Source organism: Carcharodon carcharias, chromosome 8 (assembly GCF_017639515.1).
Source record: "Carcharodon carcharias isolate sCarCar2 chromosome 8, sCarCar2.pri, whole genome shotgun sequence".
NCBI classification, from domain to species: Eukaryota; Metazoa; Chordata; class Chondrichthyes; order Lamniformes; family Lamnidae; genus Carcharodon; species Carcharodon carcharias.
Window position 1 is genome coordinate 162030109 of NC_054474.1, and position 24645 is coordinate 162054753.

The window sequence follows — 24645 nt, forward strand, 5'->3', positions numbered from 1 at the left end:
CCATTGACAGGATAATTAAGATCATTAAAGACCCTGCCCATCCAACCTTAAAGCTGGCGGGATGAGGTTTCATGTTCGTGTTTAAAAACTTCAATAATGAATCTTTGTGGGTAGAGCTTAGGAATAAAAAAGGGGCAGCCACATTGTTAGGTGTTTATTATAGACCCCCAGATAGTCCGCGGGAAAGTGAGGAGTAAATATGTGCACAATTTGCGGAGGTGTGTAAAAACAATAACAATAGGGTAATTATATTAGGTGATTTCAACTTTCCCAACACTAATTGGAATAGACATAGTGTTAATGGCTTGGATGGAGTGGATTTCTTGAAATGTGTACAGGAGAACTTTTTAGGTCAATATGTAGAGGGTCCAACAAGGGACGGCGCAGTGCTGGACCTAATTCTGGGGAATGAAGCTGGATAGGTGGCTGAGGTGGTGGTGGGGGAGCATTTTATTGATAGCGATCACAACATGGTACAATTTAAGCTTGATACGGACAAAGAAATAGACAAGTTGCAAAGAAATATTTTGGATTGGGGAGAGTGGATTTTAGTAAAATAAGGCAGGATCAGGCCAAGGTAGACTGGGAACAACTATTTGTGGGGAAATCTACAGAAGAACAGTGGGGAGCATTCAAAAAGGAAATGGGGAGGGTACAAGCTCAACATGTTCCCTCTAGGGTGATAGGAAGGAGTAACAAGCCCAGAGAATCATGGATGACCAGAGATATTCAGGATATGATGAGAAGGAAAAGAGAGGCTTTTAGCAGGTACAAGGGGAGCAAATCAACAGAGGCATTAGTGGAGTACAGAAAGTGCAGGGTGAAGCTTAAGAAAGCAATTAGGAGAGCAAAGAGGGGATATGAGAAAGCTCTAGCTGGTAAAAGTAGGGAAAATCCCAAGATATTCTATAAGTATATCAATGGGAAGAAGATAACCAGGGAAAGAGTAGGGCCCATTAGGGACCAAGGGGGCAATCTATGGTTGGAGCCAGAGGACATTGGTAGGGTGTTGAACGAATACTTCACATCCGTCTTCACCCAAGAGAATGAGGATGAAGTTATGGAACTCAGGGAGAGAGACTGCAAGGTTCTTGAGCAAATTGATATAGGGAGTGACAAGGTATTGGAGATGTTGGCAAGCTTAAAAGCGGACAAATACCCAGGTCCGGATGATTTGTGTCTCAGACTGCTGAGGGAGGCAAGGGAGGAGATTGCAGGGGCTCTGACCCAAATTTTTAAATCCTCTCTGGCCCCGGGGGAAGGTGCCAGAGAACTGGAGAACAGCTAATGTGGTTTGGTATTTAAGAAGGATTGTAGAGGTAAGCCAGGGAACTATAGACCAGTGAGTCTCATATCAGTGGAAGGGAAACTATTGGAGAAAATTCTGAAGGAAAGAATCTATCTCCACTTGGAGAGGCAAGGTTTGATCAGGGATAGTCAGCATGGCTTTGTCAGAGGGAGGTCATGCCTAACAAATTTGATTGAATTTTTTGGGAAGGGGACCAGGTGTGTAAATGAGGGTAGTGTAGTTTATATGGATTTCAGAAAAGCCTTTGACAAGGTCCCACATGGGAGATTTATAAAGAAGGCAAATGCACATGGAATACAGGGTAATTTGATAAGGTGGATTCAAAATTGGCTTAGTTGTAGGAGACAGAGGGTGATGACAGAAGGCTGCTTTAGTGACTGGAAGCCAGTGTCCAGTGGTGTACCACAGGGATCTGTGCTGGGTCCCCTATTATTTGTCATTGAGATAAACGACATAGATGACTATGTGGGGGGTAGGATTAGTAAGTTTGCGGATGACACAAAGATTGGCCGGGTGGTCAATAGTGAGTTTGAGTGTCTTGGGCTACAGGAAGATATAGACGGGATGGTCAAATGGCCAGATAAATGGTAGATGGAATTTAATCCTGAAAAGCGTGAGGTGATACACTTTGGAAGGAGTAATCTGACAAGGAAGTATTCAATGAACGGCATGACACTAGGAAGTTCTGAGGAACAAAGGGACCTTGGCGTGTGTGTCTTTAAATCTCTGAAGGCGGAGGGGCATGTTAGTGGGGTGTGAAAAAGGCATATGGGACCTTTGCCTTTATCAATCGAGGCATAGATTACAAAAGTAGGGAGGTCATGTTGGAGTTGTATAGAACCTTGGTGAGGCCACAGCTGGAGTACTGTGTGCAGTTCTGGTCGCCACATTATAGGAAAGATGTGATTGCACTGGAGAGGGTGCATAGGAGATTCACCAGGATGTTGCCTGGGATGAAACACTTAAGTTATGAAGAGAGGTTGGATAGTCTTGGGTTGTTTTCATTGGAGCAGAGAAGACTGAGGGGTGACCTGATCGAGATGTACAAAATTATGAGGGGCCTGGACAGGGTGGATAGGGAGCAGCTGTTCCCCTTAGTTGAAGGGTCAGTCACGAGGGGATACAAGCTCAAGGTTAGGGGCTGGAGGTTTAGGGGGGATGTGAGGAAAAATGTTTTTGCCCTGAGGGTGACGGTCTGGAATGCGGTGTTTGGGAGGGTGGTGGAGCCGGGTTGCCTCACATCCTTTAAAAAGTACCTGGATGAGCACTTGGCACGTCGTAACATTCAAAGCTATGGGCCAAGTTCTGGTAAATGGGATTAGGCAGGTGTTTCTCACGTGTCGGTGCAGACTCGATGTGCCGAAGAGCCTCTTCTGAACTGTGTTTCTGTGTGTGAATCTTCTCTGCATCTACTTTTGTGTTAAAATTGAATAAAAATGTTGTCTTCTCATGCTATCTTTGAAAAATTCTCTCCCATCCAGCCACTGTGGCCTCCCTTTCTTCTTTTAAGCCTCTAGATTCCACGTGCTCCATTACTTGTTGTTCTCCTACTTGTTCTTTTAACAGCCTATTCCTTCTCTCACATTTCCCAACTAATATTCCCTGTTTTACCTACTCTTGACCACACTAGATCTGGAACAGTACTTAAGACTGTTGAGAAAAACAGAGCTGCATGCCATTCCATTCTTGTCTCACTCCACTCCAGCCCAATGACTACTTCTCTTTGATCTGGTTTGGATTTCACTTCCCACCCCTCCAGCGCAGCAAAGTTATAGGCATCAAATCACATATGATCTGGATTTTAAGATCCATGGTCCACAAATCTATTTTAGTTATTTTCTTGGAGGCAGTGACCTGGGTAAAGTAAACAAGTATTTACAGCACTGTGGTAACATTCTTTTCATGGCCAATCATCTATCCACACATTAAAAAATGAGTCGTCATTTGATGCGTGAACCATCAATCATAGTCTACCAGTAATTGAATGGAATCACAGCTAAGGCTGACCTTTCCTTGCTCAATGTTCCAATATGCACACTTCCTAGAAGGGGCTTCTAGATAAATTTTGTTCTGACCAATTGTTTGTGTGTCATGGGTATGAACACTAAACCAACTATAACGATTGCACCACCACCCTGATTAAGATTGACTCAGTGCGTGCAAACAAAAATTGAAACAGTCGCTTCCTGGTTATTTAATTGACTACAAAACTGACATCTGACATCGGATTTCCTACATGCCCAGACAGATCAGTGGAATAAAATTCTTAATGGGGATAATATATGGAAACCCCTTTAATCTGTAGTTATGTGCAATATTCAACCAATATATGGTAGTTATCATACAACACTGATGGATTTTCCAAATAATAAAATGCTTCAAATTTATTTTAAACAGTAGTTAGAAAGCTGCATGTTTTAAAACTGCTTTGTTTGATTGTATCCTGTTTTACACATAGATGAGGAGTGTGTATTATGTCATCGGCACATCCAGTGAAACTTGTGATTTCTCTCTAACAATAAAAGCCACAAAAATTATATCAGGTCAGTAGTTTATTATGACCTGGTGACATTTGTGGATATTAATATGTTTAAGGATTAATCTTGTTTTGTTTAATTTTCTTTTTGTGTTTTTGATATTTCATAAAAGAGTAATTATTACTAGTGAATTGCTTAATGTAGACAAAATGGTTGACATGTACTGGACACAGGGAATGATCTCAGCTCCAGAACGAGTAGGCCCAAGACCCACTGATATGGGGTCTTGGATCTCACTTACTTCAGATTGGTGAGTAGATGATTGCTGGCCATTTCCAGTCAACTCACTGGTTAAGACCAATTGAATGTAGGGTCACTGTGTCCCACAGGTAGTTCTTGGAAGAGAATATAAAGGATTGGGAGGGAATGGTGTGAATAGGAGGAGATATAAGCAATTTTTTGAGGGGTGATCAAGAGAAGGGGGCAATCTTTTCTTGAAGAACAAGCAGGGTTTTGTTAAATGTTTCCTTGTACTGTCATTTCAAGCGTGTGAATTCCACTATAGCTGTTCAATGTTCAGTTTTATTGTCTGCAAAAATGTGTTTTCTGCTGCTACTATTGCATATTACCAATACTTTTGTTAAAAATACATATTGCTTATATGCCAAAAGAATAATTTTGCTTTGGTTTACTTAGCTTTTACTTCTGATTTAATAACAATACTCCTTAAATGCAGATACACTTCCTCCAGGAGTTGAAACAGTTTATCGCCTAGAAGCTTGTGCAAAGTAAGTCTTGTGGTGGGGGGTTTATGGGGACAGAGGTAAGAAGCACTAATGACTGAGCAATTGTGAAGTTACATTCTGAGCAGAAAATGCTGGAAAGACACAGCAGGTCAGTCAGCATTGGTGGCGAGAACAAATTAGTTACTGTTCTAATGATAGATGCATTTGTCTGTTGACTGACTACTGCTTGTAGAATTTTCTTTTTAGGTTTCAGTTTTCCAGCATTTGCAGCTTTTTGCATTTTATTTGCAGACTTATTATTGTAAAACCTGTACTGAAATCTGTGTTGCTTGTTTTGTCTGAATTTATCCCAATAACCTTAGACAAAAAGGTTACATTCCATCTGCAGTAGGGCACCCTCTCAGCAACTTTTGAAACTTTCAAATTAAAAAATAGCCGCAACTGTCAGGCCACCATTGTGGAGGAAAAGCCCTCCGCAGAAAGGCCTGCAGCTATAGCTGGGGCTAAGTAGGAGGGGAGTTCCTCAAAGTCTGCCTGGAACATACCAACTGTCCTGGATATGGTCCTGGAGATGTCATCACATGAATTGCGCCCGCACTCCAGCCATTAGTTGGCCAACACATCCATCCTTGTGACAGACTACCATCCTACGTCAATTAGAAAGCAAAAAGATTCATTAATCAATTGGATGATGCTTGACTGTCAGCCAAACTACAATTTTTTCCCATTTTCAATATTTTTATAGCAACTAAAGAGAAATGCTCAAAGAAAAGAAAAATAAATCATATTAATGTCCTGATGATTTTTTTCCAGGGTTGGATCTTTAATTCCTGGAGAACCTGGAGTTGGATCTTTAATTCCTGGAGACTCCAGGCCAATCCTGGAGGGTTGGCAACCCTACTGAAGCATAGGACCCTCCACTCTGCTGCTGGGATGCCACGTCCAGGCATCTGGCCTATTCCCAACACCGCAGGGGAAAATTATGGCCTTTAACGTACCTTAATCGGCTACCCTAGATTGGGTTCTGATGAAAGGTCATCGATCTGAAGCGGAATCTTCCAGTCCCGCCAGCATCGCAAAGCTTGACGGGCAGGGGAACTTAATTTGGTGTGAGGCCAAAAATCAGTTTCCCAACATCGGGATGAACTTTAGGCATTCTGTCCTCAGGACTTTAAAGGCAGGTTATCGATGGGTCAAGCTTCCCAACAACCCACCAACGTCCCGACAAACAGTGTTGGGAAGCCCTTTTGCATGCACTAGCATATCATGCATCTTCATGAAAAGGCCACCTTGTCGGAATTAAGTTCCCTCTCCAAATTAAGTTCCCAGCCAATCAGAAATTAGAACGTCCATTTATATGACTGTACATGAGTGGCATACACTGATAAGTTTGACTTCTACAACTTTGAGGTGAGCAGATGCTGCTTGGGCCTCCTTTGGGACCGCTCACAACTTGACTCATATCAGGTGCCAGGAGGACAAGCTGCACAAAGGATGGACGCAGGAGAAAGATGGAGTGGAGGCTGGACATGGAGGCAGGCAAAGGGGGGTAAGGGTGGAAGGGGGGGAAGGTTGGAAGTGGGGGTAGGGTGGAGTGGACATGGGAGGCAGGCGAGGTGAGGAAGGAGGGGTAGGGTGGAAGGGTGGAGTGGAGGCTGGACATCAGATGTAGGTGAAGGGGTGAAGGGAGGGCCTGTCCAGGGAAGAAAAAGACTGTCCAGTGCAGGGAGGGAGCATGTGGGGGAAAACAACAGTGCAGTGATGTGGGACGGAGGGAAGGGCTTTTTTTATTGGATCTGGGATCCTGTGGCTGTGTGGGGAGGGGGGGCGGTGGGTTTCAGGGCAAGGATGGTAGTAGAGAGATGGTCCTAGAGAGCAGGGCCAGTGCTGTTGATGGTGGGGTCCTAGGGGTTGAACAGAGGGTATTGGACAGTGGAGACTACAGTCTCGGTGGGAGGGGGAGGGGGACGAATCAGGTGGCTCAGATAATGGGAGAGATCAGTGTGGGCATGGGGACGGTAGCCATGTGAAGGTGGATGGTAATAGGTGTGAGTGTAATGTGTGGGGGAAGTTCAAGGGTGATAAAGGGGAGAGGAATGGTTATATTGGGTGGGTCAAGGGTGATGGGGGCATTGGTGAGTGACAGGGGGAGGGTAGAAGGTTGTAGAGCAAGTCTCAAAGGTAGCACGCACCATTTTTCGATTCTCAACGGTGTAATGCAGTAAATATAAAACTGCGATACCTCGAAGAGGGAGGAGTGTCTTTTCAGGTGGGTGGAGTTCAAGGTGAGCACAATTGACCTATTAAAAGGACACCTAATAGTCATGAGGCAACTGAATGACCACTATGTTCAGCTGTGTTCTTCTCTCTTTGGTGAAGCCCACATGGCAGCAGGTTTGTTTTCGATTCAGGGTTCTCATAACATCGAGTTCTCAGCAAGGTGTGGAGCTGCCATTCATTCTGCGTGATTTTCCATCTACTGCTTCAGAGGCAGGGATGAAGGGTGGGAGGGAGGTGGATGTCTTCAAGGGACATGGCTGGTGGACAGGAGCAAATTCCTGACTCCAAACCTCCATCCTCCTGGTGAATGGTCATGGATGACAAGGGCTTATGTGATAAATCTTTTTATACTGCCAAGGCAATGGTCTCGCTATAGAATTTCGAGGGTAATGAGAGCAAGTTGAATAGTGTCAGAAGGAGGGTTTCTGCACATGGCTCTCATTTACCCCAGTTAAAGAGCAAAGTCTCCATATGCAGTCATGTATGAAAGGGAGGAGCACCCACCTTGATCCTCCAGGATGTTTTTCGCCTGGAAGGAGTTGGGTGGAGATGCCGTGTCTAGACAGAAGCCAGGCACAGGGCTTAGCACTGGCTTGGTGGCTCTGAGATGGAGGCAAAGCAGCAAAGAATATGCTTGCTACATTTATTACTTCAATTTGCTCACAGATCCACTGATGCCTATATGATGCAGACTCAGGGCAACCCTGTCTTTCTACTGGCTCTTATCCAGATGAGAAGAAGGGCATGTCGCAGGTAGGCACAGGGCCAGAAGGAACAATGACCTGATCAACAAGGGACAGATCAGAATGCAGGGTACACTGAAACAGCGAGCATTGGCCCAACCACAGGTATATCACAGGCAGTGCAGCTATCTACAACTGAGTGAAAGGCAATGCCGAAGGAGCCTTAGAATGTCCCAGTATGTGATTGCATACATCTGCCAGCTTCTCCATGAAGACCTGTGGCCAGAAGGACTTGGAAGGAATCCCATGCCAGTGGCATTGAAGGTCACTGCTGCCTTAAACTTCTTTGCCAGTGGTCCCTTACAGAGCTCCACTGGGGACCTGTGCAGCATCTCCTAGTCAATGATACACAAGTGCATATGGGAGGTCACAGATACCCTGTTCAGGAGAGCGCTCCAATTTTCCCAATTCCACTTGGATCCCAAAAGCCAAGAGCATTGGGATTTGTAGCAATCTCAGGTCTCCTACAAGAGCAGGGTGCTATTGACTGTACATATGTGGCCATGAGAGTTCCCTGGCAATAGCCTGTCACATTCATCAATAGGAGAAAGTGCAGCTGATATGTGATCACATAAGGTAATTTCAGCATGCTTGTGCTCAGTTCCCTGGGAGCTCTCATGATGCCTACATTATGACCCACTCCCAGGTGCCACATGTTTTTGAAGGATCTTAGCAATTGCAGGACTGGCTCCTTGGGGAGAAGACCTGGCTGATGATGCCAGTTTTGCCATCCACAGAATGCTGCTGAGGAGAGCTACAGTGCCACACAAACCTCCACCAGGTCCATGATTGAGCAGATGCTAAGTCTTCTAAAGATGAGGTTCAGATGTTTGGACCACTCAGTCAGGGCTTTCCAATACCCACCACAGAGAATGTCCCGGATCATTGTTGTCTGCTGCACTCTGCAGAACCTCGCGCTACAAAGGGGAGGTGCCTTGGCTAAGGGAGACATGGAGGACTGAGATGTCTCCTCCAATGATTAAGATGGTGAAGGGGATGGAGCTGACGAGGGCCAGGATTTTGCCAGGCCACATGGAAATGCCATAGCAGGGGTACAACATGGCCCATTTCAATCTGATAGCTAACAAATTCCAGGCAGGGTAATCTGCCAAAACATTTACTTAACTTTTTGGTTTCCTATCCTCTGGTGGCTGGAAGGCCTCAGCTCCTTTTTGGTTACAGGCATGATATTTTTCTCTAAAGTACCTTGATTGATGCAGTCCTATCTTGCCATCAGCACAAGCACGGTCCAGCTCCTCCCCACCTATCTCAGCAGCCTGGTCCTCGAAAGGTTTGAGGACTCAAATGTCTGGAATTCCACCTCCGGTTTGGGACCACTCTTGCTTGTTGTGGGTGTTCTTCTCTTACAGAAAGACAGAAGGATTGATTGTCATCCCAATGGTTGAACAAGCAGATAAGGAGCTTGCATGTCTATGGCAGCTGCTTAAAGAAGCAGGATGTCCTGCGACTGATAGAAGATTGGCAAACATTCAGTATAGATGTCCCATCTGCTGGTGAGTGCTGCAGCACAAACTCCTGTCTGACATCCCTGTGCACTCGCAGACTTAGACTGCCTGATGCCCTTATGAGTCTTAGTTTGCAGCGAGAGTAGATGGTGCATTACCCAGGTGGAGCGCAGCAAATCATTTACCCTCTTCCCACCTCCTGCTGGGTATTTCTGTGCTGGGCTCCACAGGCATTAACTTCCGCTGCAACTGCCAGGCCGCCCTGGTCAGACCGGAGATCCTTCTGCTGCCATTCCAGGGAAACAGCACCTCCCGCCTTTCCTGGACGGCCTGGAGGAGAGATTCCAGGGAGGCTTTGCTGAACTATGCAACTGCACATTGTTTTCTTCTCTGGGACATTAAGGACCGCCAGACTGAAGCTCCTGGCCTGCAGTGAGTGAATGGCCTTCCAGGTGCATTTAAAATTTAGCAGCTAGACCCTTGACCCCATAAGGTAATGGTGGGGATAACGAGTTCCTACCCACCCCTGCCACGAGATTCACTGTGCTCCGCACAGATGCGTAGATAATGAGCGGACCAGTGCAAGATTGTGCGTGGTCAGCTGTCCCACCTCCAGCGAAAATCACTCCAACTTCCGCCCCAGTCACTGAACTTAGACTCCAGAATGGAAGATTCCAGCCATTAACTCTGTTTCTCTCCACAGATACTGCCTGATCTGCTTAGTATTTACAGCATTTTTCGTTTTTATTTCAGATTCCCAGCATCCACAGTATTTTGCTTTTGTGTTAATTGGCTACCTGCTGCTTGCAGGCAGGTAGCCCTTCTGCCCCTGATTCTGGGAAAATGACCTGGGGATGGGATGGTGATGGCAAACAAGCCTACTTCCCAGTAGTAGAAAATTACATCCCCATCCATTTCAGTTCTCGCCTCTATATTGGGACAAAAATTCTCCGAACTGATGCTGGTGGGAATGAATTTGTCAACTTGCAGCATTTCTCAACCTTCCAGTGGAATAACTTAGCAAAGACACTGACATTCTGCCAAGACCTTTGAAAGTATGAGACAGCTCCAGATCTGTATAGAACTCATTTGTCAGTTGCACTTTCATTGTACATTTTATAAAGTACTTTGAAAACTTAGCCCAATGTTATTAAAATATCAGAAGTTTATTTTGCAAATAGGCAGCAGGAACTACTTATTGGACTGCCAGTTTGACCTATTAAATGACTTTTAATTCTTCTTTTTAGATATATCCCTAGATCTGAAGAATTTGTATTGGAATCGGATCATTCTGTAATGGAGATAACATTGAACACAGGCTTAATGCCGGAAGAGGAAGATTTAAAAATAGTTAAGCACATATAAATATGTTGTTTTATATTTAAATATTAAAAATGTAATGGTTCTAATAGTAAACTTTGGTTCCAACATTTTTCAGATATTATATGGAGTTGATGGCTTGATTAATGACTACAGAATATCAGATAGAAGCGTCATTCTTCAAATGGATGCAGTAAGAAATTTGAAAATTCCATTATTGTTTCCTTTCTTTCCTGTTTAAACTTTGCACTGATTTACGTAGAGGACTACCACGATGAGCAACAAATGTTCTCATTCCAGTGATTGCTACAAGTGCTACACATTCAGTATAAAGTATGTCAAGAAAGCAAAGAAAAATGTGAATCCTGAGACTAGAAATTGCTGAAAATACACATGGTAGGTCAACATTCCAGATGAAGAACATAAGAAATAGAAGCAGGAGTAGGCCAAATGGCCCCTTAAGCCTACTTCACCACTCAATAAGATCATGGCTGAACTTCTACATTAACTCTACTTTCCTGTCCTATGCCCATTCATTCTGTTAATGCCCAAAAATCCATCGATCTCAGTTTTGGATATACTCATTCACTGAGCATTCATAACCATCTTAATAGAGAGCGCCAGACATTTACAAATCTCTCGGTGAAAACATTTCTCTTTATCTCACTCCTAGACGGTCAACCCCTCAGATGTGTTCGTTTAGGGATCCCAGCCAAAATGTAACCCATTTCTAGCATTTTTGTATCTATTTTGAGTGAGATATAGGTCCAATGCAATGAAGATTTCCTCTACTTTATCTGGACAAAGTATCTTAACCTGAACCTCAGAAAAGGAGAAATTTTAATTTTAAGTTTAGACCACTTTTGTCAAGTAAAATTATAAAAATTCATTTCTGTCCAGTAAACCTTTACTTTCTATTTTCCATCAATGGTAAATAAAATCAAATGGAATGTAAAGCAGACTGATGATTCTCTGTTAGATGTTCTGTGCTATCATCCAAGATGATTTTCACCCCCAAAGATTCTGCAAAAGGTTGCAAGTCCTAAACCTGCACGTTACATTGTTTTTTATTTCAGATTCCATCAGACAACTTCTTCTGTGTTGGCTTCCGTGTTTATGAAATGATGAAAGTTGGAATGATAACCTCAGTTCCTTTCACAGTCTATAGCTATCATTCACCAGGTATGCCTTGGCTATTCTGTTATGCCTAAACAAATAGAGATCAGCCAACCATCTTTAAATTAGTGACATCCAATAAATGGCCATAAAGTGGGAGTAACTGATAAGAAAAAGGTGCAGATATCCATATTTACAGATCTTCTTGCTATTATGCACCATGTCCAAGATACGAGTAGTGATTTTCAGCGGTGCTAAAAATGCGCACTGGTTTGCAATTTTCTATTGTTCTTGCTAACATAACATGTTTCATATATCTACCAGGATAAACTAATAGGGTTCTTTGGTTACGGAAGTAGATTTAAAGAGTGCTATCAAATTAGTCAGAATATTTGGAAGCTATTTTTATTTTGTTTAAGTTTTATTTGCCACTTAGATGATAATTAGCCTTTGAGGCAATTGTGCAGCCCTCGTCATTTTTTCATATCTGACCATAAGAGAGTGAGTTTTCCCATGGGATTCTCTTGTATATGAGCTTCTTGGAGAAAGGTGAAAGTCCATAAAGGGTTGCCAGACAGGTCAGGGTGCACCCAATGCACTATCTGCAAACAGAGACATGCATGCTTCAGTTGTCTGCGGAGGTTCTGATTTCTGATGGAAGCTGTACTGTCTATTCTAAAGTAATCTGCAGACATACTCTTTCACAAGAATGGCACTACCAGTAGCTGTCAAGGTGACAATGCCAAAAAAATTTATATTCCTGGATCGTTTCAGTCTGTTACTGGGGACATCAATAATGTAAGCCAATCAGCTGCCATTAGATACATTAAATAAATTACTGATGATTTTTTTAAACTGTTTGTTCAAGCAATTTCACCCCCTGTCAGCAGCATGACAAGGAATTGCAGGTATTACAGGATTTTACAAGGTGACAGGATTTTTAAGGTCCATGAGATTATAGACTGCACCCATTTGACCCTACATTAGCTTGTTTGCAACCGCCAGCACTGCATTATGCAAGTGGGTACTTACTTTCCAAACAGCTGTTATAGTGCTTTCATTTTAAAGTAATCTATCATGCCACTAATATCTAACCTAGAAGTAAAAGTGGCAGCGTGACAAACTTCTGCAGCCCTGTTCATGACACCTTTGTATCAGCTGAAAACAAAAATACTTCCAAGACAATCATCACAAGATGCACCACTGCTAATTTGAGGCATCACACCAAGTATTTGGTCATTCCTGGGAGCATCCTGCAATAAAGTCTGATTAGGTGTCAAGGATCATGACATCATCAGGAAGGATCCTGCAGAGTCACCCACACAATTAATTTAAAGGGATCAGCATGAGAACATTAAGAGCCTGAAGAATCCTGGATTGGATCCTTGTGCCAGTTATATGAACCATATGGCATGGTCACATAGAAGGACCTTATCCCAACAAGAAAATCTATCCACTGTTTACAAGTTCTCTGCTAATATGCTTTCAGCTATAGTGACTGAACTTTATCTTATTGGAGTAGTTACAATGCTATTTTTTAAATATAGTGCAAGTGGAAATTTCAGACAAACATCACATGAATGATTTTGGTATAGAACATTTTGATGCTTCTTCTATTTGGAGTATTCCTGGGTTGAACTTGTGGTACATAGAGGAGCATGATTAATCAAGATATGTAATTTACTTTTTAGACTATCTGATATGCTTCAGGTTTTGGATGACGTTTACAGTATCTCTTATAATGACTTAAAAGATTGGTAGCTCAGAATGTTGTCATGCTCTTTTTAATTTCAATAGATTTAAAATTAATCCAGCTATCACTATGAAATCAACTGGGTCATGAAACCCTTAATTGCATATTCCAATTACCTTCAACATCTTTTAACTCTATTTTCACTGTTTATAGCCGCTATTAAATTTGGTGGCCAAGTATCTTGATGAGGGAACGGTAAATACCTAAATGAGTTGTTAATATGAAATCAAATCATTATAATGACATAATAGATTGCCATTTTCAGTCAGGGTAGGATTAACTGGAATTATAATAAAACATAATAGATGTGAAATCCCATTTGTTTTATTTCTGTAGACAGAAGATGCACTATCTTTTACAACCCAGCTGGAGATAAAAGGCTTTTAGAGCTCTGCAGTGGAGATGAATGTAAATGTATGAAAGGTAAAAAAAATTGTTTCTTATTTGGTTGGTTATATTTATAAGTATTAAATAGGAAGTTATATGTAAAAATACAGTACCATAGAGCAAGTCATGGCACTTCAATATAAATAAAATTAAATACTAGTTTCAGTTCCTATATACATAAATTACATTTCTGTTTAATTATTTTTCATATACGCCTACAAGCCAATTATAGGACCCTGTTTTACATTTAATAGTTGTATTTTGTGACCTATGGAAAGACTGTAATGTAAATTAAGATCTTAAATCATTTATATAATTTATTATGTTTTATTTCAATTAACATAGAATATTTAACTTAGAATTCTAGTTCGAAGAATATTCTGGTTCTAAGTTAAATTATTTTTACTTACTATTATAAATAGAATGGTGATAATATTTTATGCGTGGTATTTCTTTAATCTCTTTACAATGATCTTTTCTCATCTTTTCTTCGTGGTTCAGCTGAGTGCAGTGAAATGCAGCCACCATTAGATATAACTCTCAATGCCCATGATAAATATGAAGCTGTATGCAATAAAGGGCCAGTTTATGGTAAGTATTTTGAAATTTTGACTTGCTGTTCATTTCTATCGATGAAAAAGAATCTATTATTTAGCATATATGATACAAAGCTACAATTCCAACAAACAGAACATACTTAGGTTCTCCAAGCCATTTGGCATAAACAGTAGTTGTTAGGGTTCACTTTTTTTCTCTATTATACTTTATTGCTTGGCCTCTATAGCACTGCAGAATTTTATGATTTCCACTTTTTGTATCATGGCTGTCACAACTTTAAAAACTCTCATCAGATGTGATAAGATGCAATGCAGTACTCTCCCCATATCCTTGTTGCCCCCAAAATACCTCTCTCTAACTCCAAAATAGTCCCTACTTCCCCACCATAACAATATCATTTCCCATGTGCTTTTCCTCTGTTGCAGTATGGTTTTGTACAACAATATCCCCTTGGGACTGGATTTAGACTGTCCAAACGTATGTTACTTAGGAGCTAAATTTCATCCAGGTTTGTAATCAGGAGAATGACATTATCAAATATTATTATAAAGTTGCACAACTCTGCTGCTGGAAATTTCTTCTGAAGCTTAATTAAGATATTAAACAAAGTCCAAGAAAACTCTTGACTCTGCAATGATTTATAGAGGTGATCTGGTGTAATGGGCAATGCAAAAATGCTTCAACAGATAGTGTGGCAGTGTTTGGCTATAGTTTTGGAACAACTGATCAAAGAACTGAAGCTGTTCCTTAAGCTCTCAACATGACAACAACATCCATTCAATGGCAATCCTGGATGAGACACCTTCAACCCTCTTGATTTAGCAATTCAAATTTAAGTTCTACAAATACAAGAACAAAGTTCCACTATGCCCTGTTTTCTCAAGAATATATTAATATTTAAAAGTATTGAAACTGATCTTGTTTTATGCAGCCTACAAAGTGCAAATTTTGTCTTCTGAGGAACAGATTAATTTCATCAAATACAACGCCACAATTCAGGAAATATTTATGAAAGGTTGGTACTTATTTTGCAAAATATTTGGTCTATATGTTTACAAAGGTCTTCACCCAACAACAAAAAAATGTAGGTTCTTTGGTGCTTTGACAGTTATTGGCCAGGAAGATACCTGGTGTATGTTGACTTCAGTAGAGCAATGGTGTAGGTGGTACAGTTGTGCTTAGTGTTTCCAGGCTAGGGTGAGGAAAAACCAAGTCCCTGAATGGCATCCAGTGACCTATGCCCTGTTTGCAAGAGGACATGAGGAAACAGTGGAAATGAATACATGATATGCCACATTTTACTCACTAAAAATTAGCAGGGATAGGTATTTCAACACCAAAGTGAGGGGCAAGATAGGCTATGATAATCTGTGTGTTTGAATACCATACCCTACCCCCCCCCCAACAAGGAACTCATTATCTAAACTCACAGATGTAGAATGATCACTTGGGAGGTTTTTGAGTGCCGTGTCAACAAAAGTATACCCCAGTACGAGTCACATGAAAGAAATGGTCAAAACTGAGGCCGGAAATGGGGCAATTATACTTGAAATAAGTGATAAATTATTAGTGTACAAAAAGGACAGACAGTTGATCCCATTTTCACTCACATTACAACTAAAAACCAATGTTAACCAGCAACCAGCACTCAGAAGAGAACATCTTATCCCTATGACCTGCAAAAGGAAAGAAAATCATCCTGACATCTAACCTAGTTCAATGCTCATGCAACTTCTATACATGTCGCTCTGTTCTCCCAAACCTATCTAATTTAAATAATCTATCCACATGGACACAATCTAAACCCTTCATTTTTTTAAAATTCTTGAATCAAATCACCTAAAGTCTATGCTTTTCTGAAGTAACATAACCAGCTATCTGAGCATATCATGCTAACTAAAGGTTTTTAAACTAAGTATTAACATAATGGAATTCCTGTGAACTTTTTCCAGGACCTCCATGTTACTCACTAAAAATTAGCAGGGACCGGTATTTCAACACCAAAGTGAGGGGCAATATAGGCTGTAATAATGTGTGCTTGAATACCACGTCCCACCTCCTCCCAACATGAAACTCATTAGAGTGATCACTTGGGAGGTTTTTGAGCGCTGTGTCAACAAAAATATACCCCAGTATGAGGAGAACCAGCACTGAACACTATTCTGGATGAGTCCCAACCAAGGTTTTATACAAGGGCACTATGGTGCATTTCATATTGGATGAATGGTGGTAGCCAATTAAACAACTAACCAGAGGAGTAGGCCCCATAAATATCCCATCCTCAATGATGGGGGAGCCCAGCACATCAGTTCAAAAGACAAAGCTGCAGCACTTGCAACCACCTTCAGCCAGATGTGCCAAGTGGATGATCTGGCCTCCACCTGAATCCCCAGTAACATATATACCATTTTCAGCCAATTAGATACACTTCATATGAAATCAAGAAATAGTGGAAGGCACTGGATGCAGCACAGGCTGTTGGTCCTGACTTGTGTTCAAGAACTAGCCACATCCAGAGCCAAATTGTCCCAATACAGCTATGACACTGGCATCTACCTTACAATGCAGAAAATTTCCCAGGTACATCCTGTCCACAAAAAGCAGGACAAACTCAATCTGGCCAAACATTGACCGAATAGGTTTTCAAAATTACGAAGGGGTTTGATAGGGAAGACACACAACGTTCCCCCACTCCTACAGACATCCAAAACTAGGGATCATAAATATAAAGTAGTTACTAATAAATCCAATTAGTAATTCAGGCAAGTCTACCCATCAGTCTACTCTAGATCATCAGCAAAGTGATGAAAGGTGTCATCAACAGTGCGATCAAGTGGCACTTACACAACAATGACCTACTCACAAGTGCTCTGGGTTCCTCTAGGGCCACTTGACTTCAGGCCTTGGTCCAAACATGGACAAAAGTGCTGAACTCAAGAGGTGAGGTGAAGTTACTGCCCTTAACATCGAGGCATCATTTGACCAAGTGTAGATTCGAGGAGCCCTACCAAAATTGAAGTCAATGGGAATCAGAGGGAAAGCACCCACTGATTGGAATCATACCTAGCACAAAGGAAGATGGTTGTGGTTGTTGGAGGCCAATCATCCTAGCCCCAGGCCAGCACTGCAGGACTTCCTCAGGATAGTGTCCAAGGCCCAACCATCTTCAGCTCCTTCATTAATGACATTCCCTCCATCATAAGGCCAGATGTTTACTACTGATTGCACCATTCACAACTCCTCAGATACTAAAGCAGTCCATATTCCATAAGCAGCAAGTCCTGGACAACATATATAAAAACAAAAAACTGCGGATGCTGGAAATCCAAAACATAAACAGAATTACCTGGAAAAACTCAGCAGGTCTGGCAGCATCGGCGGAGAAGAAAAGAGTTGACGTTTCGAGTCCTCTTGACCCTTCGACAGAACTAGGTGAATCCCAGGAAGGGTTGAAATATAAGCTGGTTTAAGGTGGTGGTGGGTGGTGGTGGTGGTGGGTGGGGGGGGTTGGAGGGGGGGAGACAAGTGGAGGGGGGTGGTGTGGTTGTAGGCAAAAGCAGTGATAGAAGCAGATCATCAAAAGATGTCACAGACGGCAGAACAAAAGAACACGTTTTTTTCCAATAAGTTATATAGATTTTTCTTTTTCCCTCCTATTTCCATTATTTTAAAATATTTTTAAATCTTTTATGCTCCCCCCACCCCCACTAGAGCTATACCTTGAGTGCCCTACCATCCATTCTTAATTAGCACATTCGTTTAGATAATATCACCAACTTCGAAACCTATGTGTTCTTTTGTTCTGCCGTCTGTGACATCTTTCTATCACTGCTTTTGCCTACAACCACACCACCCCCCTCCACTTCTCTCCCCCCCCGCCCCCCCCCCCCCCCCCCCCCCCCGCCCCGGCCACCACCACCACCACCACCACCACCACCACCACCACCACCACCTTCAACCCTTCCTGGGATTCACCTAGTTCTGTCGAAGGGTCATGAGGACTCGAAACGTCAACTCTTTTCTTCTCCGCCGATGCTGTCAGACCTGCTGAGTTTTTCCAGGTAATTCTGTTTTTGTTTTAGTCCTGGACAACATTCAGGCTTGGGCTGATAATTGGCAAGTAACATTTGCATTACACAAGTGCCAGGCAATGACCATCTCCAAGAGAGAATCTAATCATCTCCATTTGACATTAAATGGGATTTCCTCTGCTGAATCCCCCACCATCAACAGCCTGGGGTTTACCTTTGACCAGAAACTGGACTAGCCATATAAATACTGTGACTACAAGAACAGGTCAGAGCCTGGGAATTGTGCAGAGAGTAACTCACTCCTGACTCCTCAAAGCTTGTCCACTATTTATAATGCACAAGTCAGAGGTGTGATGGAGTACTCTCCACTTGCCTGAATGAGTGCAGTTCCAACAACATTCAAGAGCAGGACTGACCTGGTAGACCTGTTGTTTCAGCCTGTTCCTTGCCCACTGAACTTTTTTCTTCCTATATTGACTCTATGTTTCTCCCCTTATCCACTCCCTTTCCACTGACATCTGCAATTCTTCTGACACCATACAACATTTCAACAATTTCCAGTTCCCCAGCCCAAACCGCTTCCTCTTCACAATGGATATCCAATATCTCTACACCCACCACTACCAGTGCACAGTGGCAGCAGTATGTACCATATACAAGATACGCTGCAGTGGCTCATCAAGGCTCCTTCAACCACACCTTCCAAACACACAACCTCTACCACATAAAAGGACAAGGGTAATAGATGCATGGGAACACAACCACACTCAAGCCATACACCATCCTTACTGGGAACTATATCAGTGTTCCTTCACTGTCAAGGGTCAAAATCCCGGAACTCTCTCCCTAATACCACCACAGGTGTACCTACACCAGATGGGCTGCAATGATTCAAGATGGCTCACCACCATCTTCTCAAGGGCAATTCGGGATGAGCAACAAATGCTGGCCTTGTCAGCGATGTTCACATTCCATGAAAGAATAATTTTTAAAATGAGATCATATTAACTAAACATCCTAATATTCTGATATAATAAAAGCAAAATACTCCAAATGCTGGAAATCTGAAATAAAAACAGAAAGTATTGGAAAAACTCAGGTCTGGGAGCATCTGTGGAGACAGAAACAGTCAACATTTCAAGTCCAATATGACTCTTCTTTGCCTTCCGAGCTAGCCAGTGCATTTGAGGGATCCGGGAAGATCATATCTGACTTCTCTCCTACAGAGATTGGCATTTATCCATGTGAAAGGATCCAGCTTCCATTCCCACTTCCCAGGTTGATGTATATTCAGGTTCTAACACAGTACACCACCACAGCTGCACCATGTGCAATATCATTACAACTAAGCAGTACATTCAGTTCTAAGTGATGGCTGTCAGGCAAGAAAATGTGTGTGACAAGCATCAACCAGAGATATGGTGAATTTGAATGATACCCAATCAAGCTTCATACATTACATGATTCTTTCTGTGGTTCCTTTGATATTCTAAAACAAAAACAGATTTTAAAAAATATAATATGGTGTTAATAATAAAAAATAAAAAGGTATAAATTTGAGTGACTAGTAGATGTATGTTTAAGGAAAAGGAATGTTTTACAACCATTGTTACTGTACTTAAATAATATAAAGCTATATTAAGTTTTCTTGAATTTGTCTAAATATGAAGGCTCCAGTTTCAAGTACTATAATACCTGACTAAAACAATGTCTGTTTTTATTACAGTTGATGCTGTTGATGAAAACTCAATTATAACTTTGATTAAGAAGGACACCTGTTCTGATGTTAGTTTAATCAAAAATAGGTCGTACTTGATAATGGGAAAAGACAGCCTGAGGTTAAGCTCATCAAGGAGATTTGTGTAAGTACGCCCTAGTTCCAGTCAATTGACCACTATTTCCTAATGCATCCCATTTTCTTTCCTACTGTTCAATATTGGTAGCTTCCTCCACTATGGATACATTTTTCTCCTATGGTAGCATTGGTAAGTTTTCTCCCTTTAGATTTTTCAATTTTAAACAAGTAGCCATAACGCTTTTTCTTTTCAGATTATGTTTATCATGGGTCCATACAAGTTAACTTTTAAAAATTGAAATGAATCTAGAACACCGAGTGCCCTTTGCCAAAAATGTTGGTTGAAAATTGAAAGTTTTCTACAATAAAATCTGCTCTATACATACATTGTATTTGTATTTCAGTCACATTTGAATAACTTTGTTTTCATTATTGGACTTTTTCTAAAGTAACATTTTCCATGAATTAATTAATAGGCAGTAACATTTAAGTAAATGATTTGAAATAGTAAGTTAAATTGTAATGTCCCATCATTGGCTTATACTTAGTTTGTTTTTCCCTGGTATATGATAAAGAAATTCAACTGTTAAAATGTTCGCTTTGTATCTTTTTTGAACAAAGGTGTGACATTTGCAGTTCTCCAGTCCTCTGGCACGAACCCTGTATCTAGGTAGGATTGGAAGATTGTGGCCAATGTCTCTGCAATTTCCACCCTTACTTTCCTCAGTATCCTTGGCTGCATCTGATCTAGTCGCAGTGATTTATCAACTTTAAGGACAGCCAGCCTTTCTATTAGCTCCTCATTATCAATTTTTAGCTCACTCAGTTGCTGTGATTTCACAGAGCTTGAAGGAGTGGAATCAGGAGGGAGCTGGGGTCTGGTGTTCCTGCCACCTTCTCGACACCATGGCATTTGGTGGATGGTCCTCCCACCCAGATGCCAATTGAGCCACTTAAGTGGCTAATTAAGGGCCTCTTCCCAATGCCAGTGAAATTTTACCAGCAGTGAGTTGAACCTGCTTCACATGGGAGAATGCCTGGTGAACCCTGGCAGCCTCCTGTGGGCTCTGAGCAAAAAGCCTTCCGGATCAGGCACTTACTGCCCCATGGAGGCCTGTCACTGTAGAAATATACCTCCCTGGCCTCATCAACCACCTCCCCTCACAAGGCCCTGACTGGCACTGACAATCCCCAACCCACTTCCCTTGTTCCAAGGATGGTGTCCATGCTGCTACCTCCAGCTGGATGTAGTCCTAGCAGTGGCCAACGGTCCCAATGATGCTGTTGGGACTGAAGATCTGCTGGCCTGCCGATTGACTAGCAGCTCTTGGAGGCAGGATCTTGTCCCTTAAAGGGACAGGAACCCCAACGGCAGCATATTAACCGCCTCATAGACATAAAATCCGATCAGAGTTCCCAAAACTATGCAGGCTTGCCTGGTCACCACCATCCCAATGAGATCCCAGCTAGAGGGCGCTATTTAATGGAGATGACAGGAGCTTTGCCCAATGGTTTGAGAGCTGGCGGGAGCCCTGTGTTGCCTCCTTTCAGGAAGTCTTAGGCCTCGACCAGTCAGTCCTTCAAGAGGGATCAGCAGCAAGGGCAGAGGGTGGCTCTCAGTTAGCCCCTCCTTCCTGAGGCCAGGTCCTTCAATTAAGCACTGAGTGCTTCCTGAATGCCTGACAATGTTTGCTTTTCAGGTTTCTTGCATGGCAAGTGCCCTGCCAGCCGCTGGGTGAATACCAGCAGCGGTGGGATGAGGCCCTTAAGTGTGCATTAATCACAACTTAAAGGCCTCAATTTGCAGCAGGGCTGACATAGGGCCTTCCCCCCATGCACTTGATCAGGGCAGATGTGGGAAAGTGGTGGGGTCCCCTCCTGCCACCCACCCGCCCAATTCAATGCCCCCGCCACCAAACTTGCCATAGGCAAGGGCATTAAATTCCACACAGTGTCTGAAGTACCACCTCTTTCATTATGATTTTGGCAGCATCTTCTTCCTTGGTAAAGACAAATGCAAAGTTCTAATTTATTACATCAACTATGCTCTCTGCTTCCATGATTTTATCCCTTTTTTTAGTCCATAATCAGTCTCATTCCTCCTTTTGCTACCATTTTACTATTTATATGCTCATAGCAGACTTTTGGTTTCCTGTTTATATTAGCTGTCAGTCTCTTTTCATATTGTCCCTTTGTTTCTCCTATTTATTTTTTCACAGCCCCTCTGAACTCTGTATATAAAACCTGTTTCTCACTTATATACGCGTTATATACATGCTCTTTCGCTCTGCTCCATCTTCCTCTCTATCTCTTTCATCATTCAGGAAGTTCTGGCTTTGGCAATGTGCTGTCTTCATAGTTGGGTGGCGCCACAAGTAATGTTATATATTGCAGAGAATGTTAAAAAACAGTTTTTAAATTTTCTTTATATTAGCTATGAATACCCTTTGGACTCATCCAACTGGATAGAAGTGTGGCCTTCTAAAGAAGAATGTTCTGGAGATGCATGTGGAGTCTTCCTCCAGCAAATGGATAATCTTTCAACTGATCTTTTAATAAATGGATGTTAATGGATATGAAAATGAGCTGGAGACATGTTTGAATCTAAAATTTTACTTCTTATGTTGCTTTAGTCATTGTACTTTACTGGTTTTGTGCTGAAATAGGTAACCATTTCCCAGAACATTTTCTTAACAATTACGTTCCATGTATTTTGTTTGTTCCAGTGAAAAATATTCTTACAAGTCTAGAGTGGGATAAAGTTATTTGCAAACGATTGCATCGTTCATCCCCTTTCAGGGCACAAGTTGATTAGCAGAGATTTTATGTGGTAGAAATCTTTATTCACAGTCACCAAATGTTAAACATTCATATCTCCATTTCTAGAACTTGGTAGTGAAATATGCACTGTCTAACCTTAATGTAAACTCATAGGTATCATGAAAATAGTTCTTAGACGTTCACCTAATTTGAGTACAATGCAGCAAAAAATTAGGATAAAAAGAGAACTTTGCTACATTCAAAGGTCTGTAATGGCTCATTCCATTGTATTATTTCCAATTAAATATAAATGATCAAAATCTTTCTTAATATTATTTTCTGTTAAAACAACTACAGTTTTTCTCTGGAGTTTCTTTATCACTGTTTCTTTAATTTGCCAATGAATGAGGTGAAAATGGGTCAGATATTGTGTCTCTGTCTCTGCCCAGCTGCTAGATGAGGGGAACAAATTGCACTGCTCCTTCCTAAACCCAGGAGTGCCTAAATTTTCTGTCTTGGATGGACTTACCACCAGCAGCAAGGATGATAAATTGAAGACTCTCCTCAGCCCTTTTGTGCCTGAAGCTGTAAATCGGGCCTCCAAGACCAGGACCTGCTGGCTGCATATCTACATCCCCAGTTAACAGTGGATATTCTGTTTTTGGCCCAGACTTCCGTGACCTTGTAGTTTCCTTAAAATTGTCTATCACCTCCATCGCCAGCTTCTTCAATCTTTTTACCTTAAGATGCAAGATCGAAAAAACCGTTTCGGACACATTTAGAATGTATTTAGTTGACAATTGTCTGCTGAAATGACTCATACTAGGCCATAGCCTGAACTGTTAGGTCATATACTGACATAAGTTCCTGGGAGTAATAATTTATATAAACAGGGAATAAGATTGTGCTTATTTCCAACTACTATAGACTGTAATAATATTAATACTGGAGGTGTATTAAAGTAACTGGAGGCTACTCTTAATATCACTTAAACCATTAAAGTGCACCTGTAAATATTTATAATCTTCAAACATGTCAAATAAATGCAACTTGGGTAGGGTGTAGAGAGTGTTGAATAATGGGCTAATAGCTATGGTAATGAGATAGTAATGTCAATCATGATGTAACAATGACCTCAGCAGTCATGTGCAGGAGACTGAGAAGAGAAGATGAAATAGTCTGTCCAAGAGAGAGATACAACCACCTAGAATGTACTATAGTGAATATAAAGGAGTTTTTGAAGAAACCTACCAGAGTTATTGTGGGAAACTTTCACAATCCAGAAGAAGACATAAGTTACCTGAAGAGAGATCCAAATAGTATTCAAAGTGGAAACCAAACCACAAACCAGAGAGGATTTAGGAATTTTTTTTTAACCACAAAAGTAGATGATTCACCTTGAACTCCTTAGTAAGTTTTGAGGCTGCCTGCTGTGTGAAAATGGAGTGGTACTGCCCAGAACATGGGGGGATATTAAATACCACCCCATTCTTGCTGACAGTATTTTCCAAAGGACGTGCAGCTGGGCAATCACAGTCACCTGAGCCAAGCAGTCGGAGCTTTTGATATTCATATTTTTATATGGTGAAGTGAAGCTGGAAGTCGTTCCAGCAAAGCCAGACCAACACTTCAGATGCCAATCAATAGACTCTGCAAAACAAGCACTTTCCTAGCAATCGCAAAGTCACATTTCTATAAAATAGGAAAATACACCCAACCTCTCTCTCACATAAAAGTGATTATGAGTTCCATCAGGCTACCCAAGTGATTTTTGTGGCCAAGTAAAGGCTGTCACCACTTCCTATGGAGCCAGAAAGAACAGGACCACCCTGGGGGCCACTGCCAACCTCTGATTTTCCTCTCCTTCCTTCCCCTAGAATGTACTGTGGATCTCTGACATAGAA

The 24645-nt window shown here is 41.7% G+C and overlaps 1 protein-coding gene across 1 annotated transcript in view; it reads left to right on the plus strand.

Annotated features, from left to right (window-relative positions):
* c5 (complement component 5) overlaps positions 1 to 22551 on the plus strand; it is a 155378-nt gene extending 132827 nt beyond the window's left edge. Inside the window, exons 32-41 of the mRNA XM_041194155.1 lie at positions 3768 to 3852; positions 4523 to 4574; positions 10269 to 10371; positions 10460 to 10534; positions 11418 to 11523; positions 13547 to 13633; positions 14099 to 14188; positions 15087 to 15170; positions 19913 to 20048; positions 22416 to 22551. Of these exons, the coding sequence (XP_041050089.1) occupies positions 3768 to 3852; positions 4523 to 4574; positions 10269 to 10371; positions 10460 to 10534; positions 11418 to 11523; positions 13547 to 13633; positions 14099 to 14188; positions 15087 to 15170; positions 19913 to 20048; positions 22416 to 22551 (954 nt within the window). The remainder of the gene's footprint in view (positions 1 to 3767; positions 3853 to 4522; positions 4575 to 10268; positions 10372 to 10459; positions 10535 to 11417; positions 11524 to 13546; positions 13634 to 14098; positions 14189 to 15086; positions 15171 to 19912; positions 20049 to 22415) is intronic.
* Positions 22552 to 24645: the final 2094 nt, after the last annotated feature.